Below are 17,771 nucleotides of genomic sequence, written 5' to 3' on the forward strand. Positions count from 1 at the left end.
CAGATAACCCTTATGTAGCTTTTGCAAGAAATTCAAAGACTAACAAGTGCGATCATTCAAAAATCTCTCTGGAGGCTTATTTACATGTACAAGCTAATCATGTCATCTGTAATCTATTACCTGTATTAGATATACTGAGAAATTTAACTTTGATATTCAATCTTCAGATTTACTTGTAGTTTTGATTGGATTTCAAGAATTGGATATACAGTTTATAATTACTACTATTATTTTAGAATGTACTCACAAATTACACATAAGGCCTAGCACCATATAACTCTCTGTGATTTTAAACTGATGAAGGAAGGAAGGTATCCATCAGCACCCACTGCCAATTCTTGTCTTACTGAATGGTGAGATTTAACCATTACTGTTATAATGCACCCAGTCTTAAAAGGCATAGTAAGTTTTTTGTACCTGTGAGAAACGAACCATAAATTCTTGGATTCATAGTCCAGGCATGCAACAAATCGCTTTAAAATTTTAATCCAGTGAAAGAAAAACTCAAAGTCTCGATTAAATCTTGCTCAAATAAATATTTCAGGTAAACTCAACATTTCAGTGCTTCAACCCGGACTTTGGACAAGCAATCTATTGTGGTTGGTTGGTTTGTTTTGTTTTTTGTATTTTTGTCTGTAGTTATCAAGATATGTTGAATCTAAAACGTTGTGTGTTTGATTTACTAATGCAAATTATTTCTTGGTCGCAGATATTATTACAATATTTATAGTCAATAAACGAAATGTGGAAAATGAGTACAAGTAGTATTACCGGCCTCTGTACAACATATCAACAGTACCGATATAATACCAAATATCCATCTCTTAGCTCAAATCAAATTACTCTCTGACATTTGGCCTGGATGTGGATCAAATTTAACTTAGTATGTTTCAAAAGTTGGAAAAGGTACAGGTCTGGTAGATTTAAAAGTCTGGCTAATAATACAAACATGTAGGATAGATCGCATCCAGTGTTCAGCGGTAGGTAAATGGTTATCGTGGGTTAAAATAACCTTTAGTTAACGGGTTTCGCAGCCGTTGGAGGATTACCTTGAAACCGAGCCCGAAATAGCATAGAATAAAGGTCTAAGCAACAATAGAATTCTCTGATGACGTCAGTAAACAAGAGTCTTACGTTTTCCGGCCAGTCACACAAATGTTCGTCAGGATTGAAAACGAGGTTTGGTGGGCAGGGCATATGGTGACGTCGTTGACCATGACATAAATAGTACATGGAGCAGTCTTGGTGATACGAAATGACTCCATCTGCATCTTTACAAACTACCTCTTTCACATCTAAAAATTAAAAAAACAAATTGTCATAGAAGTCTATTCGATCGTTTAGGTGTAATTATGAATTATTGTTTTTAGTGTTGCTCGATATTCATTAGTTTATATTCTACAGATAAGAGTTAAAATGGCGACTACATCTTGATAGCTTGTTTCGTAAGAAACTTGTAGATTTTTAAAATTACTTAACTTATCACAAGAATTTTAGTCTATCTGTACAATGTCATCTCAATACAGCGACATCTGTAATTCAAAATATTTAAAAATATATTTGTGCTTGTTTAAAGTAAGGTTGTGGTGGCTGGCAATCAATCATTGTCATTGTTAGTAGTCTAGAATCTAGATGGTCAATTAATTTTATTTTTATTTATTTTTACTTTGTAGATACTTGTTAGTTTGTATCCAGCGTTTTATCTGTCGACACTTTTGAGGAGGCTGTTTGGTGGTGATGACCAGGGCTTGATATGAGTTTTTGTTAATAGAATGTTGAGCATATTACCTCTTGCGTTATTCGTTAACTGGATATTGAAGGTCTCTATTATGTTTATTTTCCTTGATTACTCGTTCTTTCAGCCGTGGGGTCATTATAATGTGACGGTCAATCATTCATTGGTAAAAGAGTCGGCGATGGGTGATGTTGACTAGTTGCCTTCCTTCTAGTTTTAGCAATTCCAATTTAAGAAGTGCTGCCGCAGGTAAACTTCCAGTATTATTGTGCGAAATTCAACAATACAACTTTTTTTTTTATCTTGTTTGTGTGGTATCCCATTATTTTGGAAGACAGTCATAACAAAACAGAATGATTCCATCCACTATTACGACAAACAATCTTTTTTTTTTTTTAACTTTCCTGAACGCGACGCCCAAAGCAACAAATTATTATTTGGTGATAAAGACGTGAATAATGCCAACGAGGGAGTAGCCAATCGTCATATCCTTACCCTAATTTCACTGATGTACATGTTTTATCACTAGCCAGCTCAACAACCTCGGATGATATGATGAAACTAGGAACAAATCATACAAACACCAGCCGTCTTTAGAATACACACAACATCGTATATTCTTGACAGTAATATGATTAGTGTTTCGAAAGTATGCTCCCTACTGAGTGCCCTCTTGTTTGTTGGCGTTTCTGTTAGGGAACTAGTGTGTTAGTACTTTGGTAAACACTCATCTCTTTCATTATACTTTGTGATTGTTTTTATACTTAATACCACAACGTATTACAATTATGTTGCAATGATACCATATGAAATAATCCTGAACTATAAAATAAATTTTCTATTTAGATGCTAAATTTAAATAAATCTCTTCTTCGAGTCTTATGAAATAAAGCGCCAGAAAAAGTAAGTATTTTATTTCTGGGTTCAACTAAGTGGTTTTATCTATTACAAAACAATGCGACTTTATTAGGTTTCTTATGACACACACACACACACACACACACGTATGTATAAAATGTTACTAGTATATCTCTAAAACGTTAAAATTAAAGCACAATTTAAAAAAAAAAAGATTTTCATTTTATAACGCCTCTAGAAACTTTTTGCTTCTGCATGGGTCATAGGAATGTTTATGGATGTACAGTCACAAATCCGGGCCAGCATGGCCTAGCGCGTAAGGCGTGCGACTCGTAATCCGAGGGTCGCGGGTTCGCGCCCGTCGTCGCCGCTAAACATGCTCGCCCCACTCCCAGCCGTGGGGTGTATAATGTGACGGTCAATCCCACTATTCGTTGGTAAAAGAGTAGCCCAAGAGTTGGCGGTGGGTGGTGATGACTAGCTGCCTTCCCTCTAGTCTTACACTGCTAAATTAGGGACGGCTAGCACAGATAGCCCTCGAGTAGCTTTATGCGAAATTCCAAAACAAACCTAAAATCCGATCGTTTAATTCCCCGCGAAGAACAGAGCGCAGATGGTCCGTTGTGTAGAATGCGTTAAAGCTACAACTGTTCCTTGAGACTAAGAAAAAAATAATGAATCGAAACAATGAATAGTGTTACTCTAATTGGGAGAGGGGGTTCACACCCTATTTTAATGATCTTTTAATTCACTTCTTTTCTGAGGTTGGCGGGTTCTAATCCCCGTCACACCAACATGCTCGCCCTTTCAGGCGTGGAGGTGGTATAACGTGACTGTCAATCCCACTATTCGTTGGTAAAGTGTTGGCGGTGGGTGGTGATGACCTTCTTCCTTCCCCTAGCCTTGCAAAATTAGGGACGGCTAGCGCAGATAGCTATAGTGTAGTTTTGCGCAGAATTTAAAAAAAATTATATTTCAACCGCATTTATCTTATCTTACAAATAAAAACAATGCTTAACTTTTGTATTGAAACAAAACCGTTGTTTAGCCGAAGATAAACTTATCTGGGTACAAATTTTGAAATCGTTCCCATGATACACAATTCCCTATCATTCGCCAGAAGAAATATGAATGTACATTTTGTGATGAATGAACTCACCAGGCTGGTTGTGAAAGTTCACGGTTATATCCGGCAGGTTTGAAATTCTGTAGTCCTTTAGTTCTTGTGCCACAGTTCCCAATATGGGGTAGGACGGCCCACACAAAGTCCCTAAAGTCGTCCATGGACCACACATAACTCCACCATAGCCAGATTTCTTCAGCCACTGGATCTGTATCATCAATAATGTAACATGGAAGCTAATTATTACAGGCCAAGAATATGTCTTGTACTATGGAAGTTAACTAAGAAATAGTTTTATAATCTTCCAGTTGGGCCCGGCATGGCAGCAGGTGGTTAAGGCGCTCGACTCGTTATCCGAAGGTCGCGAGTTCGAATCCCCGTTACACTAAACATGGTTGCTCTTTCAGCTGTAGGGACGTTATAATGTGATGGTTAATTCCACTATTCTTTGGTAAAAGAATACCCCAAAGTTGGCGGTGAGTGGTGATGACTCTCATAATCTGAGGGCCATTTCATTATTAGAGGTAAAAGCAGACGAGTAGTGGAAGTTGTGTTTGCTACTCACTGATGAGGAAAATATAAGAGCAGACGATTTGGTAATAGGTATATAAATAGTATGAGATAAGCGGGAAACAACAGACAGATGAAAGAAAACAAGAAAGTAAAGTTATAAGAAGGAGCTCCGTCAAAGCAAAGTTTATTGTCGTATTGGGTAATATAGCCTAACAATTAATATGTTAAGAGGAAAAAACTAACGATAGAAAAAAATATAAGATGGAAAGTTTTGTTGTTTTTTTCAAAAAGAACAGAATGCAGCGCAAGTTTAAAAGTATAAGATACAACTGTGGTAACTCGACGATAAAGTAACAGAGAGCTATATTTGGGATGGTTTGGTGACAGTAATATAGACTACAGTTCGGCTTGTCAACTTAGATTCTAAAGTAATGGTATAAGCCTAAGTGAACTTTTGACAAGAGGAAAATAACTATTTAAAAATTGTGCTTTTGACATGCATATAATCTCTACAGTGTAAAGAAGTTTACGTACGTTAACTTCTTCCGAGTGTATATTCACTGCTGGCCAAAATCTTAAGGCCAATGAACATAAAGAAAAAATATGTATTTTGCATTGTTAGACTCAATCACTTATTTGAGTAGAGCTTCGAAAAATGAAAATAAGAAAAGGGAAAATAAAAAAAAATTAATAAGGAAAATATGAACACAATGAAATTAACCTAAATACTAACTAGTCAAAAGTTTAAGACCATACCAAAGAAAAGTCCTAAACAGTGTAGGAAATGCCAACAAGAGGTCTCAGTAGGTGATTGGCCAGGCATGGCCAAGCGATGTTAAGACGATGCGACTCGTAATCTGAGGGTCGCGGGTTCGCATCCCCGTCGCGCCAAACATGCTCACCCTTTCAGCCCGTGGGGCGTTATAATGTTACGGTCAATCCCACTATTCGTTGGTAAAAGAGTAGCCCAAGAGTTGGCGGTGGGTGGTGATGACTAGCTGCCTTCCCTCTAGTCTTACACTGCTAAATTAGGGACGGCTAGCACAGATAGCCCTTGAGTAGCTTTGTGCGAAATTCCAAAACAAACAAACAAACAAACAAAGATGCAGTGACTTATGGTACGCTTACCTCTAGGTTAAGAACTGGTTTTATTAGTTTAATAACAAGAGACACTAGCTTTCTAGATGTATTGTTGTAACTATTCAGGTCTACTGCTGCATCTAGGATATCTACATTAGCTTTCTAGATGTATTGTTGTAACTATTCAGGTCTACTGCTGCAGCTAATGTAGATATCCTGGATGTATTGTCATAGCTATCAAATTTATTGTTTCGGCTATTCAGATGTATTGTTGCAGCTAATTAACTGTATTGTTATGGTATTCCATATGTATTGTTGTAGCTATTCAAATATATCTTCGCACCTAAATGTATTGTTGCGGCTAATTAACTGTGTTGTTATGGTTATTTATGCGTATTGTTGCAGCTAATTAAAATGTACTGTTGCGGTTATTATAATTTAAATGAGTGACTTCAATTTCATTTACAAAACTAGATCAGAATAAGCGTCAACAAAACTACAATAAAGTCCTCCCCCAAATTTTGAAATATTTCATATGATATAAACACAAAACGTGCTTTAACCTAGGATAAATTTTTGGGTGAGAAATAGACGTCTTATCGACGGATGTAAATTATACTTACCATTGTAAGTTTACTATGATAGATGCTTGCGCCCTCTAAAGGATAAAAGAGGACTGTTGTGGCCGACTTGACGTTGCCAGTCGCTGTGGAAATCGTACGTCATAACATTAAACATATCTAGAGGAAATAGTGGAGGTAGAATCACTATCATGCTTTCAATATTTTAATGAATATTAAATAATATATTGATAACATTGAAACTAACAAACAATATATTGTTATCATAATTACAAGTATAATTTCTAAATAGATGAAGCTGACAGTTTTACTTTTTTCAGGATATTTTTGTTTGTTGTTGTTAAACTACACAATCTGTTCTCTGCCCATTGTCAATTTCTCACCTCGCGCCGAACACAAACTCGACATTATTTACTTTCAAAGATGAAGTTCTCTCAAGTTCAGGGCAAAAGCCGTGAAACATATTCAGCTATCATTAAAATAAACTTGTACCAAACAGCAAATTTCAGAATTATATATAAAAAAAAAATGATCCAGGAACGTAAAACAGTAACAAAAAACCTACCTGTTCAGTTGCATGACATCATATCCCCAACTATTGCTTCGAAGTTTCCAGGAACACTGGATGACAGAAGAAGTTGGGGTTTCTGGGAATACTTAGATTCTCCTACGAAAGCTTCCTTAAAATCCTGTAAAAAGTATAAAATTGTGTTAGAGAAGCCGTCTTACTTATATGAAAGATTCAAATATTACATTGTTCAGTGTAGTCCTCAATATATAAAAGGCCACACAATGTTCACTGTTGCCACTAGTATACAGAAGGTCACATAGTGTTCACTGTTGCCACGAGTGTAAAAAAACCAAACAGTATTCACTGTTGCTCATACGTGCATAATAGATAGTATTGTTTTTCACTATAATTCAAAATGAGTTGGTATAGTGTTGTGTTCATGGTTTAAGACCACAGTTAAAGGGAAGTGAATACTGTGCTATATTTATTTTGGTTTGTGAAGGTATAATTTTAAATGAATTTTCTACCAGTTAACGAACATTTTAATTCTGTGTTTTCGCGCTTCCAAGCTATGTGGATTTTCAAAATATCAATCTGTTTTAATCTCTAACGTTGTTGGTTTCACCATTTTGTTTTTAAGTTTTATAAATACGCATGCTTTTACAAATCACTAGAGGACAGCACAAAACCAGAACATGATAACAAGCACTTGTTGTTTTGAGCTTGGACATTTCTTTAAAAATTATTCTGTGTTCTAAACAACATCAACGATGTTTAACCTTTCACATTTTACTGACTTACATTGTGTAAAATATGAAGAAGTGCGAATATCTGGCAGTTGTTTAAACGATAAATTAAGAATAATAAAACACCTATAAAACTGTAGTACTTGAGATATAGTTTAAGCTATTTCCTGCTGAAATGTTAGGGAATGGTTGTTTATCCGCAACAGGATCGAAATGTCCTCCCCCCAAGCTCGGAGACCCACATGGTAGTTCCTGCAAGACATTTTAGTCAGATAGTCAGATCAGATTAATTCATATACATAGGTTACGTCTAACAGAGTTCTTCCCCCCACAATTGATTTAGGGTGCACACTTGACGTCAGCATTCTTTCTTGATGACGAGAAACAAACTGAAATAAAAATGTTGTTCAGGTTAAGATGACCTTGGAAGGTCGAAACGTTGTTCTCTCCTTATCAATAAACGTGTTAATACCCAACCCATATCAGTCGTTCTGAGATACGTCAGCATTTCATGCTTTTCCTTTCCAAGAGGGTCCGTGGTTAGAGTGCTTGATTGGTAATCTGAGGGTCGTAGGTTGGAATCACCGTCACACCAAACATGCTAACCCTTTCAGCCGTTGGGGTTATTTAGTACGCCCAATCCCACTATTTGTTGGTAAAGAGTAGCGCGAAAGTTGGTGGTGGGTGGTGATGACTAGTCTTACACTGCTAAATTAGGGACAGTTAGTGCAGATAGCCCTCGTGTAGCTTTGCACGAAATTCAAAACAAACCAAACCAGGCAAGAGTATTAATAAAGTTAGGGGAACCGTTACTGATTAAATACATTCCTCCAGTCTCTCAATTCAAATTAGGGAAGAGCTTAATGCAGGTAGGTAGAATATTTGTGTAGAACGTTCATCTATAAAGTATCTTGAACATTTCGGGCGAAATTTCCGCTCCGTTACGAGTTACTCCTTCTTGAAAAACAAAGAAAAACGTCAATCTAATAACCAAGTATCAATAAAGTTTGTTTGTTATTAGATTGACTGATGGACGAATTTCATACAAACTAAGCGAGAAAATATCAGCTATACTGACATATTAAATTGTCTTGTGAATTGTGACGCAGCTGTAAACCTTGGGACGATTGGTCATTTATATCAATTATAAGCATCATTCAACAAAACGAGATGTATACACAAACACATATATCGCTTATGCGAGGAATAAACCTTACAAGCCCGTTAGTCTGACACCTGGTGGTTTAGTTTTATAAACAAGGTAAACAACTCACGGCGTGTTTTTCACAATATTCACAATATGTACAGAGGTATCTGTACATAACTGTCTTTTATTTTGAACTGGTAGAGTACAATTAAGACAGCTAGTCAAAATACCCACCGCCAACACTTAGGATACTCTTTTCTGACGAAATAAAGCAACCGTTTTAACAATTATGGGCTTATCATTGCTTGATGGTTAAAGGGTGCTTGACAAGCAATCAGGGGTCCGTATCCCGTTACCGAAAGTGCTCATTTCCTTTCAGCCATGGAGGTTGTTATAATGAGACGATCAATACTTCTTTTCTTTGGGTAATATAATTAGGCGGTGGGTGTCGTTGACTACTTGCCTTCCCGCTAGTCTACAAATACACCAAAAATTTATAACCTATGCTTATTTTAGCTTCTGAATTTCGAGTAACATTTCATTAACTCCAAACCGAAACCCATAAAACGGCAAGGGAGTTTCAACAAATCAAATTAAAAGGTATCAGAATTAGATAATTAATAATCTAACATGTATTTTATTATCACTTCTCGCATGTGCAAATATTTCAAACAAAATCCGTTTCATTTGCCACAATACATGATGTTTTCTAAACGACGTACGTACCTCAAGGTAAAGAATAGTAGGATTTGAATTTCACTCTTATAATGCACCCTAAACCCCTAATAGTTCAGCGATAAGAATTAAGGCTTATAATATTAGAAACCTGGTTTCGACACTTGTGGTGCGCACATCACAGGTAGTTCATTTTAAATCGTTGCGCCGAACTACCAACTTACAAGTAAACAATAATATGCACTCACGATTTCAAAGAGTTGAACTCCCCCCTCTTTCTTGTTATTGTTCTTTTACAGAAACAAACTGCGAACCAGAAATTTTCGGATTAAAGCCGAGCACGCTAAATACAGGGCCATACCCAGCTCTACACTCAAAATAACCATCGTTCTGGATGCTTTCAAGACAAAGAACAAACCCATCAAATTCAGCGAGTCGAGTGTTGTCTTTATTCTAGACTAAATGATTAATCCGTCACTGGAGCAAAATGCTGGAATTCTATCTTGGAACACAATATTCATGCTGAGTGTAATTAGGAACTTGTACCTACCTCAGCGAGCTCACTAAACCGAGACTTGTCTTGAATCCCCCGAGGGAATTCCCAGGCTAAATCAAATCCATCAAATTCGTTCTTCCGAAGAAAGTCAATAGCACTGAAGATGAACTGGGACCTCCTATGAACAAAATTTTCCTTTATTTATATTTAAAAACCTCTTAAGGAGTAAATATTTAATTATGTTTTCGAAATATTCTAAATAAAGAGACCTGGTTTTAAATTATTCCGGGTTTTCGTCTTTTATTTACGTCGCTTAGTTACCACCTGCTTTTCTTCTTTCAGGTTGTGTTTCCTCATGATTGGTTCTTGTTCCCTTCGTGTATATCTGTACGTTTGTTAATTCAGATTCGTAGCTTGTCAGCACGCTTATAAATCTACTTCTACATTTATATTTCCATAGGGTTAGAACCCTTACAATCAGGTTTTCATACCCACTTTGGGAAAAGTACAGATAGGCGATTGTATACATTTGTGTCTAACAAATAGATACACAGTATGTAAAATTTGTTTAAGAGCATATGCAGTTTGCCAACCGCAGGGATTGAACGCCGAAGTTTTACGTCATAAGCCCTCAAGCTTACTTCATAAAAACCGGAGTTTTAAAAAACACAACAGAACTACCACGAAGTGTGTGAAAAATATTAAACATTAATTTTGTTTAAAAAGACATATTTATGTCTTTGTACTTGTTTTACCTCAACGTCTTATTTCTATTCTCCAGTCTCAAATATTCTTTTACATTGTCTTATACACTGAATGAAAAAAACCGGCTCCTTATTCACTATCCGTTCTTAAACTGAGGAAATCACATATTGAATAATTCAGTCCTTTCCTTAAACAAGGGAATCGGATATTGAATAATTCAGTCCTTTCTTCAAACAAGGGAATAAGATATTGAATAATTTTGTCCTCTCTTTAAACAAAGGAATCAGATATTGAGTAATACTGTCCTTTATTTAAACAAGAGAATCAGATATTATATATTTCTGTACTTTCTTTAAACAAGGAAATCAGATATTGAAAAATTCTCTCCTTTTGTTAAACAAGGAAGTCAGTTATTAAATAACTGAACGTTCTTTGAGCAAATACGTCACATATTAAATAATTCTGTCCTTTCTTTAAACAAAAGAATCAGATATTGAATAATTCTGACCGTTCATCAAACAAGGAAGTCAGATATTCAATAATTCTGACTGTTAGCAAGGAAGTTAGATAGTGAATGTTTCTTTACTTCCTTTAACCAAAAGAATCATATATTGAAAAATTCTATCCTTTCTTTAAACAAGGGAATTAGATATCGAATACTTCTTCCCTCTCTTTAAACAAGGGAATAACATATTGAATATTCTTGTCCGTTCTTCAAACAAAGAAGTCAGATATTGAATATTTTTGTCTTTTTTTGAAACAAGAGATTTAGATATTATAGAATTCTTTCTATTCTTCAAAGACGGGATTCAGATACTCAATAATCCTTACCGTTCTTTAAACAAGAAAGTCAGATATTGAATATTTTTGTCTTTCTTGAAACAAGAGATTTAGATATTGAAGAATTCTTTCTATTATTTAAACAAGAAAAAGAGATATTGAATATTTGTGTCCGTTTTTCAAGCAAGGAAATCAGATATTGAATAATTCTGACCTTTCATAAACAAAGGAATCAGATATTGAATAATTTTGCCCATTCTTCAAAGATAGGATTCAGATATTCATTAATTCTGTCCTTTCTTTAAACAATAAAGTCAGATATTGAATAATTCTGTCCTTTCTTTAAACAAGGGAATAAGATATTGTAGATTTCTGTCCTTTCTTTAAACTAGGATATCAAATATTGAATAATTCTGTCCTTTCTTTAAACAAGGGAATCAGATATTGTAGAATCTGACGTTTCTTTAACCAAAAGAATGAGATATTGAATATTTCTGACCTTTCTTATAAGATGGAATTCAGATATTCAATAATTCTGACTGATCGTTAAGCAAGGAAGTTAGATAGTGAATGTTTCTTTACTTTCTTTAAACAAAAAAATCATATATCAAAAAAATTCTATCCTTTCTTTAAACAATAAAATTAGGTATCGAATAATTCTATCTTTTCTATAAACAAGGGAATCATATATTGAAAAATTCTGTCCTTTCCTTAAACAAAAAAGTCAGGTATTGAATAATTAAGTTCTTTAAGCAAAGAAGTCAGATATTGAATATTTCTGTCCTTTCTTTAAACACGGGAATCAGATATTGAATAATTCGGTCCTTTCTTTAAACAAGGGAATCAGATATTGTAGAATCTCCCGTTTCTTTAAACAAGAGAATGAGATATTCAATATTTCTGACCTTTCTTCTAAGATGGAATTCAGATATTCAATAATTCTGTCCGTTCTTCAAACAAGGAAGTCAGATATTCAATAATTCTGACTGTTCTTTAAGCAAGGAAGTTAGATAGTGAATGTTTGTTTACTCTCTTTAAACAAAAGAATCATATATTGAAAAATTCTATCCTTTCTTTAAGAGAATCAGATATCGAATAATTCTGTCTTTTCTATCAACAAGGGAATCATATATTGAATAATTCTGTCCTTTCCTTAAACAAAAAAGTCAGGTATTGAATAATTAAGTTCTTTAAGCAAAGATGTCAGATATTGAATATTTTTGTCCGTTCTTCAAACAACGAAGTCATATATTGAATAATTTTGTCCTTTCTTCAAACAACGGAATCAGATATTGAATAATTCTGTGCTTTCTTAAAACAAGGGAATCAGATATTAAATAATTCCGTCCTTCATTTAAACAAGGGAATTGGTTATTAAATGTTTCTGCCCTTTCTTTATGAAAGTAAGTCAGATATTAAATATTTCTCTCCTTTCTTGAAACAAGAGATTTAGATATTGTAGAATTCTCTCCTTTCTTTAAACAAGAAGAAAAGTTATTCAATAATTCTCTCCTTTCTTCAAACAAGAAATTTACATATTGTAGAATTCTCTCCTTTCTTTAAACAAGAAAAAAAGATATTCAATAATTCTGTCCGTCTTCCAAACAAGGAAGTCAAATATTCAATAATTATGGCCGTTCTTCAAGCAAAAAAAGTCAGATATTTAATAATTTTGACCGTCCTTTGAGCAAGGAAGTGAGATATTCAATGTTTCTGACCTTTCTTGAAAAAAGGGGATCAGATATTGAAAGTTGCTGACCTTTCATAAAACAAAAGAATCAGATATTGAATAATTCTATCCTTTCTGTAAGCGAGAAAGTCAGATATTGAATATTTCTTTCCTCTCTATAAACAAGGGAATCAGATATTGAATAATTCTTCCCTCTCTTTAAACAAGGGAATAAGATATTGAATAATCTTTCCGTTCTTCAAACAAGGAAGTCAGATATGGAATAATTCTGTCCTTTGAATAAACAACGGAATCAGATATTGTATATTTCTGTCTTTACTTTATGTAAGGAAGTCAGATATTCAATAATTCTGACCGTTCGTTAAGCAAGAAAGTCAGATAGTGAATGTTTCTTTCCTTTCTTTAAAAAACAAATCATATATTTAAAAATTATGTCCCTTCTTTAAACAAGGGAAACAAATACTGAATAATTGTCTCTTTTCTTTAAACAATGGAATCAGATATTGAAAAATTCTGACCGTTCTTCAAACAAGGAAGTCAGATATTCAATAATTCTGACTGTTCGTTAAGCAAGGAAGTTAGATAGTGAATGTTTCTTTACTTTCTTTGATCAGAAGAATCATATATTGAAAAATTCTATCCTTTCTGTAAACAAGGGAATCAGATATCGAATACTTCTGTCTTTTCTATAAACAATGGAATCATATATTGAATAATTTTGTCCTTTCCTTAAACAAGAAACTCAGGTGTTGAATAATTAAGTTCTTTAAGCAAAGACGTCAGATATTCAATAATCTGTCCGTTCTCCAAACAAGGAAGTCAGATATTGAATATTTCTGTCTTTTCTTGAAATAAGAGATTTAGATAATATAGAAATCTTTCTATTCTTCAAAGATGGGATTCAGATACTCAATAATTCTCTCCGTTCTTTAAACAAGAAAGTCAGATATTGAATATTTTTGTCTTTCTAGAAACAAAATTAGGTATTGTAGAATTCTTTCTATTATTTAAACAAGAAAAAGAGATATTGAATATTTGTATCCGTTCTTCAAACAAGGAAATCAGATATTGAATAATTCTGACCTTTCTTAAACAAAGGAATCAGATATTGAATGTTTCTGTTCTTTCTTTAAACAAAGGAATCATATATTGAATAATTTTACAAATTCTTCAACGATGGGATTCAGATATTCAATAATTTTGTCCTTTCTTTAAACAAGGGAATAAGGTATTATAGATTTCTCTTCTTTCTTTAAACTAGGGAATCAGATATTGAATAATTCTGTCCTTTCTTTAAACAAGGGAATCAGATATTTTAGAATCTCTCGTTTCTTTAAACAAGAGAATGAGATATTGAATATTTCTGACCTTTCTTCTAAGGAGGAATTCAGATATTGAATAATTCTGTCCGTTCTTTAAACAAGGGAATCAGATGTTGAATGTTTTTTCTTTTCCTCAACAAGGAAGTCAAATATTGAATAATTCTGTCCGTTGTTTAAGGAAGGAAGTGAGATGTTGAATGTTTCTCTCCATTCTTTAAACAAGAGAATGAGATATTGAGTATTCCTTACGTTTGTTTGAACTCTTGTTTGAACGCTTTCTTTAAACAAGGGAATCAGATATTGAATATTACTGTCCTTTATTTAAACAAGAGAATCAGATATTGTATATTTCTGTACTTTCTTTAAACTTTAAAAAGAATCAGATATTGAATAACACTGTCCTTTATTTAAACAAGAGAATCAGATATTGTATATTTCTGTACTTTCTTTAAACAAGGAAATCAGATTTGGTATAATTTTGTCTTCTCTTTAAACAAGGGGATCAGATATTGAAAAATTGTCTCTTTTTGTTAAACAAGGAAGTCAGTTATTGAATAATTCTGAACGTTCTTTGAGCCAAGAAGTCAGATATTGAATAATTCTGTCCTTTCTTGAAAGAAGGGAAACAGATACTGAATAATTCTCTCCTTTCTTTAAACAAGGGAGTCAGATATTGAACAATTCTGACAGTTCTTCAAACAAGGAATTCAGATATTCAATAATTCTGACTCTTCGTTAAACAAGGAAGTTAGATAGTGAATGTTTCTTTTCTTTCTTTAAACAAAAGAATCATATATCGACTAATTCTATCTTTTCTATAAACAAGGGAATCATATATTGAAAAATTCTGTCCTTTCCTTAAACAAGAAAGTCAGGTATTGAATAATTAATTTCTTTAAGCAAAGAAGTCAGATATTGAATATTTCTGTCCTTTCTTTAAACACGGGAATCAGATATTGAATAATTCTGTCCTTTCTTTAAACAAGGGAATAAGATACTGTAGAATCTCTCGCTTCTTTAAACAAGAGAATGAGATTTTGAATATTTCTGACCTTTCTTCTAAGATGGAATTCAGATATTCAATAATTCTGTCCGTTCTTCAAACAAGGAAGTCAGATATTCAATAATTCTGACTGTTCGTTAAGCATGGAAGTTAGATAGTGAATGTTTCTTTACTCTCTTTAAACAAAGAATCATATATTCAAAAATTCTATCCTTTCTTTAAACAAGGGAATCAGATATCGAATAATTCTGTCTTTTCTATCAACCAGGGAATCATATATTGAATAATTCTGTCCTTCCTTTAAACAAGAAAGTCAAGTATTTGTCCTTTCTTTAAACAAAAGAATCAGATATTATATATTTCTGTCCTTTCTTCAAACTAGTAAATCAAATATTGAAAATTGATGACCTTTCATAAAACAAAAGAATCAGATATTGAATAATTCTATCCTTTCAGTAAGCGAGAAAGTCAGATATTGAATATTTCTTTCCTCTCTATAAACAAGGGAATCAGATATTGAATAATTCTTCCCTCTCTTTAAACAAGGGAATAAGATATTGAATAATCTTTCCGTTCTTCAAACAAGGAAGTCAGATATGGAATAATTCTGTCCTTTGAATAAACAACGGAATTCAGATATTGTATATTTCAGTCTTTACTTTATGTAAGGAAGTCAGATATTCAATAATTCTGACCGTTCGTTAAGCAAGAAAGTCAGATAGTGAATGTTTCTTTCCTTTCTTTAAAAAACAAATCATATATTTAAAAATTATGTCCCTTCTTTAAACAAGGGAAACAGATACTGAATAATTGTCTCTTTTCTTTAAACAATGGAATCAGATATTGAAAAATTCTGACCGTTCTTCAAACAAGGAAGTCAGATATTCAATAATTCTGACTGTTCGTTAAGCAAGGAAGTTAGATAGTGAATGTTTCTTTACTTTCTTTGATCAAAAGAATCATATATTGAAAAATTCTATCCTTTCTGTAAACAAGGGAATCAGATATCGTATACTTCTGCCTTTTCTATAAACAATGGAATCATATATTGAATAATTCTGTTTTTTCCTTAAACAACAAACTCAGGTGTTGAATAATTAAGTTCTTTAAGCAAAGACGTCAGATATTCAATAATTCTGTCCGTTCTCCAAACAAGGAAGTCAGATATTGAATATTTATGTCTTTTCTTGAAATAAGAGATTTAGATAATATAGAAATCTTTCTATTCTTCAAAGATGGGATTCAGATACTCAATAATTCTCTCCGTTCTTTAAACAAGAAAGTCAGATATTGAATATTTTTGTCTTTCTTGAAACAAGACATTTAGATATTGTAGAATTCTTTCTATTATTTAAACAAGAAAAAGAGATATTGAATATTTGTGTCCGTTCTTCAAACAAGGAAAACAGATATTGAATAATTCTGACCTTTCTTAAACAAAGGAATCAGATATTGAATGTTTCTGTTCTTTCTTTAAACAAAGGAATCATATATTGAATAATTTTACAAATTCTTCAACGATGGGATTCAGATATTCAATAATTTTGTCCTTTCTTTAAACAAGGGAATAAGGTATTATAGATTTCTCTTCTTTCTTTAAACTAGGGAATCAGATATTGAATAATTCTGTCCTTTCTTTAACCAAGGGAATCAGATATTTTAGAATCTCTCGTTTCTTTAAACAAGAGAATGAGATATTGAATATTTCTGACCTTTCTTCTAAGGAGGAATTCAGATATTCAATAATTCTGTCCGTTCTTTAAACAAGGGAATCAGATGTTGAATGTTTTTTTCTTTTCCTCAAACAATGAAGTCAGATATTGAATAATTCTATCCGTTGTTTAAGGAAGGAAGTGAGATGTTGAATGTTTCTCTCCATTCTTTAAACAAGAGAATGAGATATTGAGTATTCCTTGCGTTTGTTTGAACTCTTGTTTGAACGCTTTCTTTAAACAAGGGAATCAGATATTGAATATTACTGTCCTTTATTTAAACAAGAGAATCAGATATTGTATATTTCTGTACTTTCTTTAAACAAAAGAATCAGATATTGAATAACACTGTCCTTTATTTAAACAAGAGAATCAGATATTGTATATTTCTGTACTTTCTTTAAACAAAGAAATCAGATTTGGTATAATTTTGTCTTCTCTTTAAACAAGGGATCAGATATTGAAAAATTGTCTCTTTTTGTTAAACAAGGAAGTCAGTTATTGAATAATTCTGAACGTTCTTTGAGCCAAGAAGTCAGATATTGAATAATTCTGTCCTTTCTTCAAAGAAGGGAAACAGATACTGAATAATTCTCTCCTTTCTTTAAACAAGGGAATCAGATATTGAACAATTCTGACAGTTCTTCAAACAAGGAATTCAGATATTCAATAATTCTGACTCTTCGTTAAACAAGGAAGTTAGATAGTGAATGTTTCTTTTCTTTCTTTAAACAAAAGAATCATATATCGAATAATTCTATCTTTTCTATAAACAAGGGAATCATATATTGAAAAATTCTGTCCTTTCCTTAAACAAGAAAGTCAGGTATTGAATAATTAATTTCTTTAAGCAAAGAAGTCAGATATTGAATATTTCTGTCCTTTCTTTAAACACGGGAATCAGATATTGAATAATTCTGTCCTTTCTTTAAACAAGGGAATCAGATATTGTAGAATCTCTCGTTTCTTTAAACAAGAGAATGAGATATTGAATATTTCTGACCTTTCTTCTAAGATGGAATTCAGATATTCAATAATTCTGTCCGTTCTTCAAACAAGGAAGTCAGATATTCAATAATTCTGACTGTTCGTTA

At 33.0% G+C, this 17,771-nt stretch overlaps 1 protein-coding gene across 1 annotated transcript; it reads right to left on the minus strand.

The window, feature by feature from the left end:
- Positions 1–462: 462 nt before the first annotated feature.
- On the minus strand, positions 463–9,643 carry LOC143242133 (uncharacterized; the record flags this gene model as incomplete). The annotated part of the gene is made up of 4 exons (XM_076485434.1): positions 463–1,295; positions 3,753–3,924; positions 6,487–6,579; positions 9,520–9,643. Coding segments are annotated over 4 exons (670 nt in total), but the record flags the coding sequence as incomplete, so codon positions are not given.
- Between the last annotated feature and the right edge of the window lie 8,128 nt (positions 9,644–17,771).

The sequence above is a fragment of the Tachypleus tridentatus genome, unplaced genomic scaffold, assembly GCF_004210375.1.
Source record: "Tachypleus tridentatus isolate NWPU-2018 unplaced genomic scaffold, ASM421037v1 Hic_cluster_12, whole genome shotgun sequence".
NCBI lineage: Eukaryota > Metazoa > Arthropoda > Merostomata > Xiphosura > Limulidae > Tachypleus > Tachypleus tridentatus.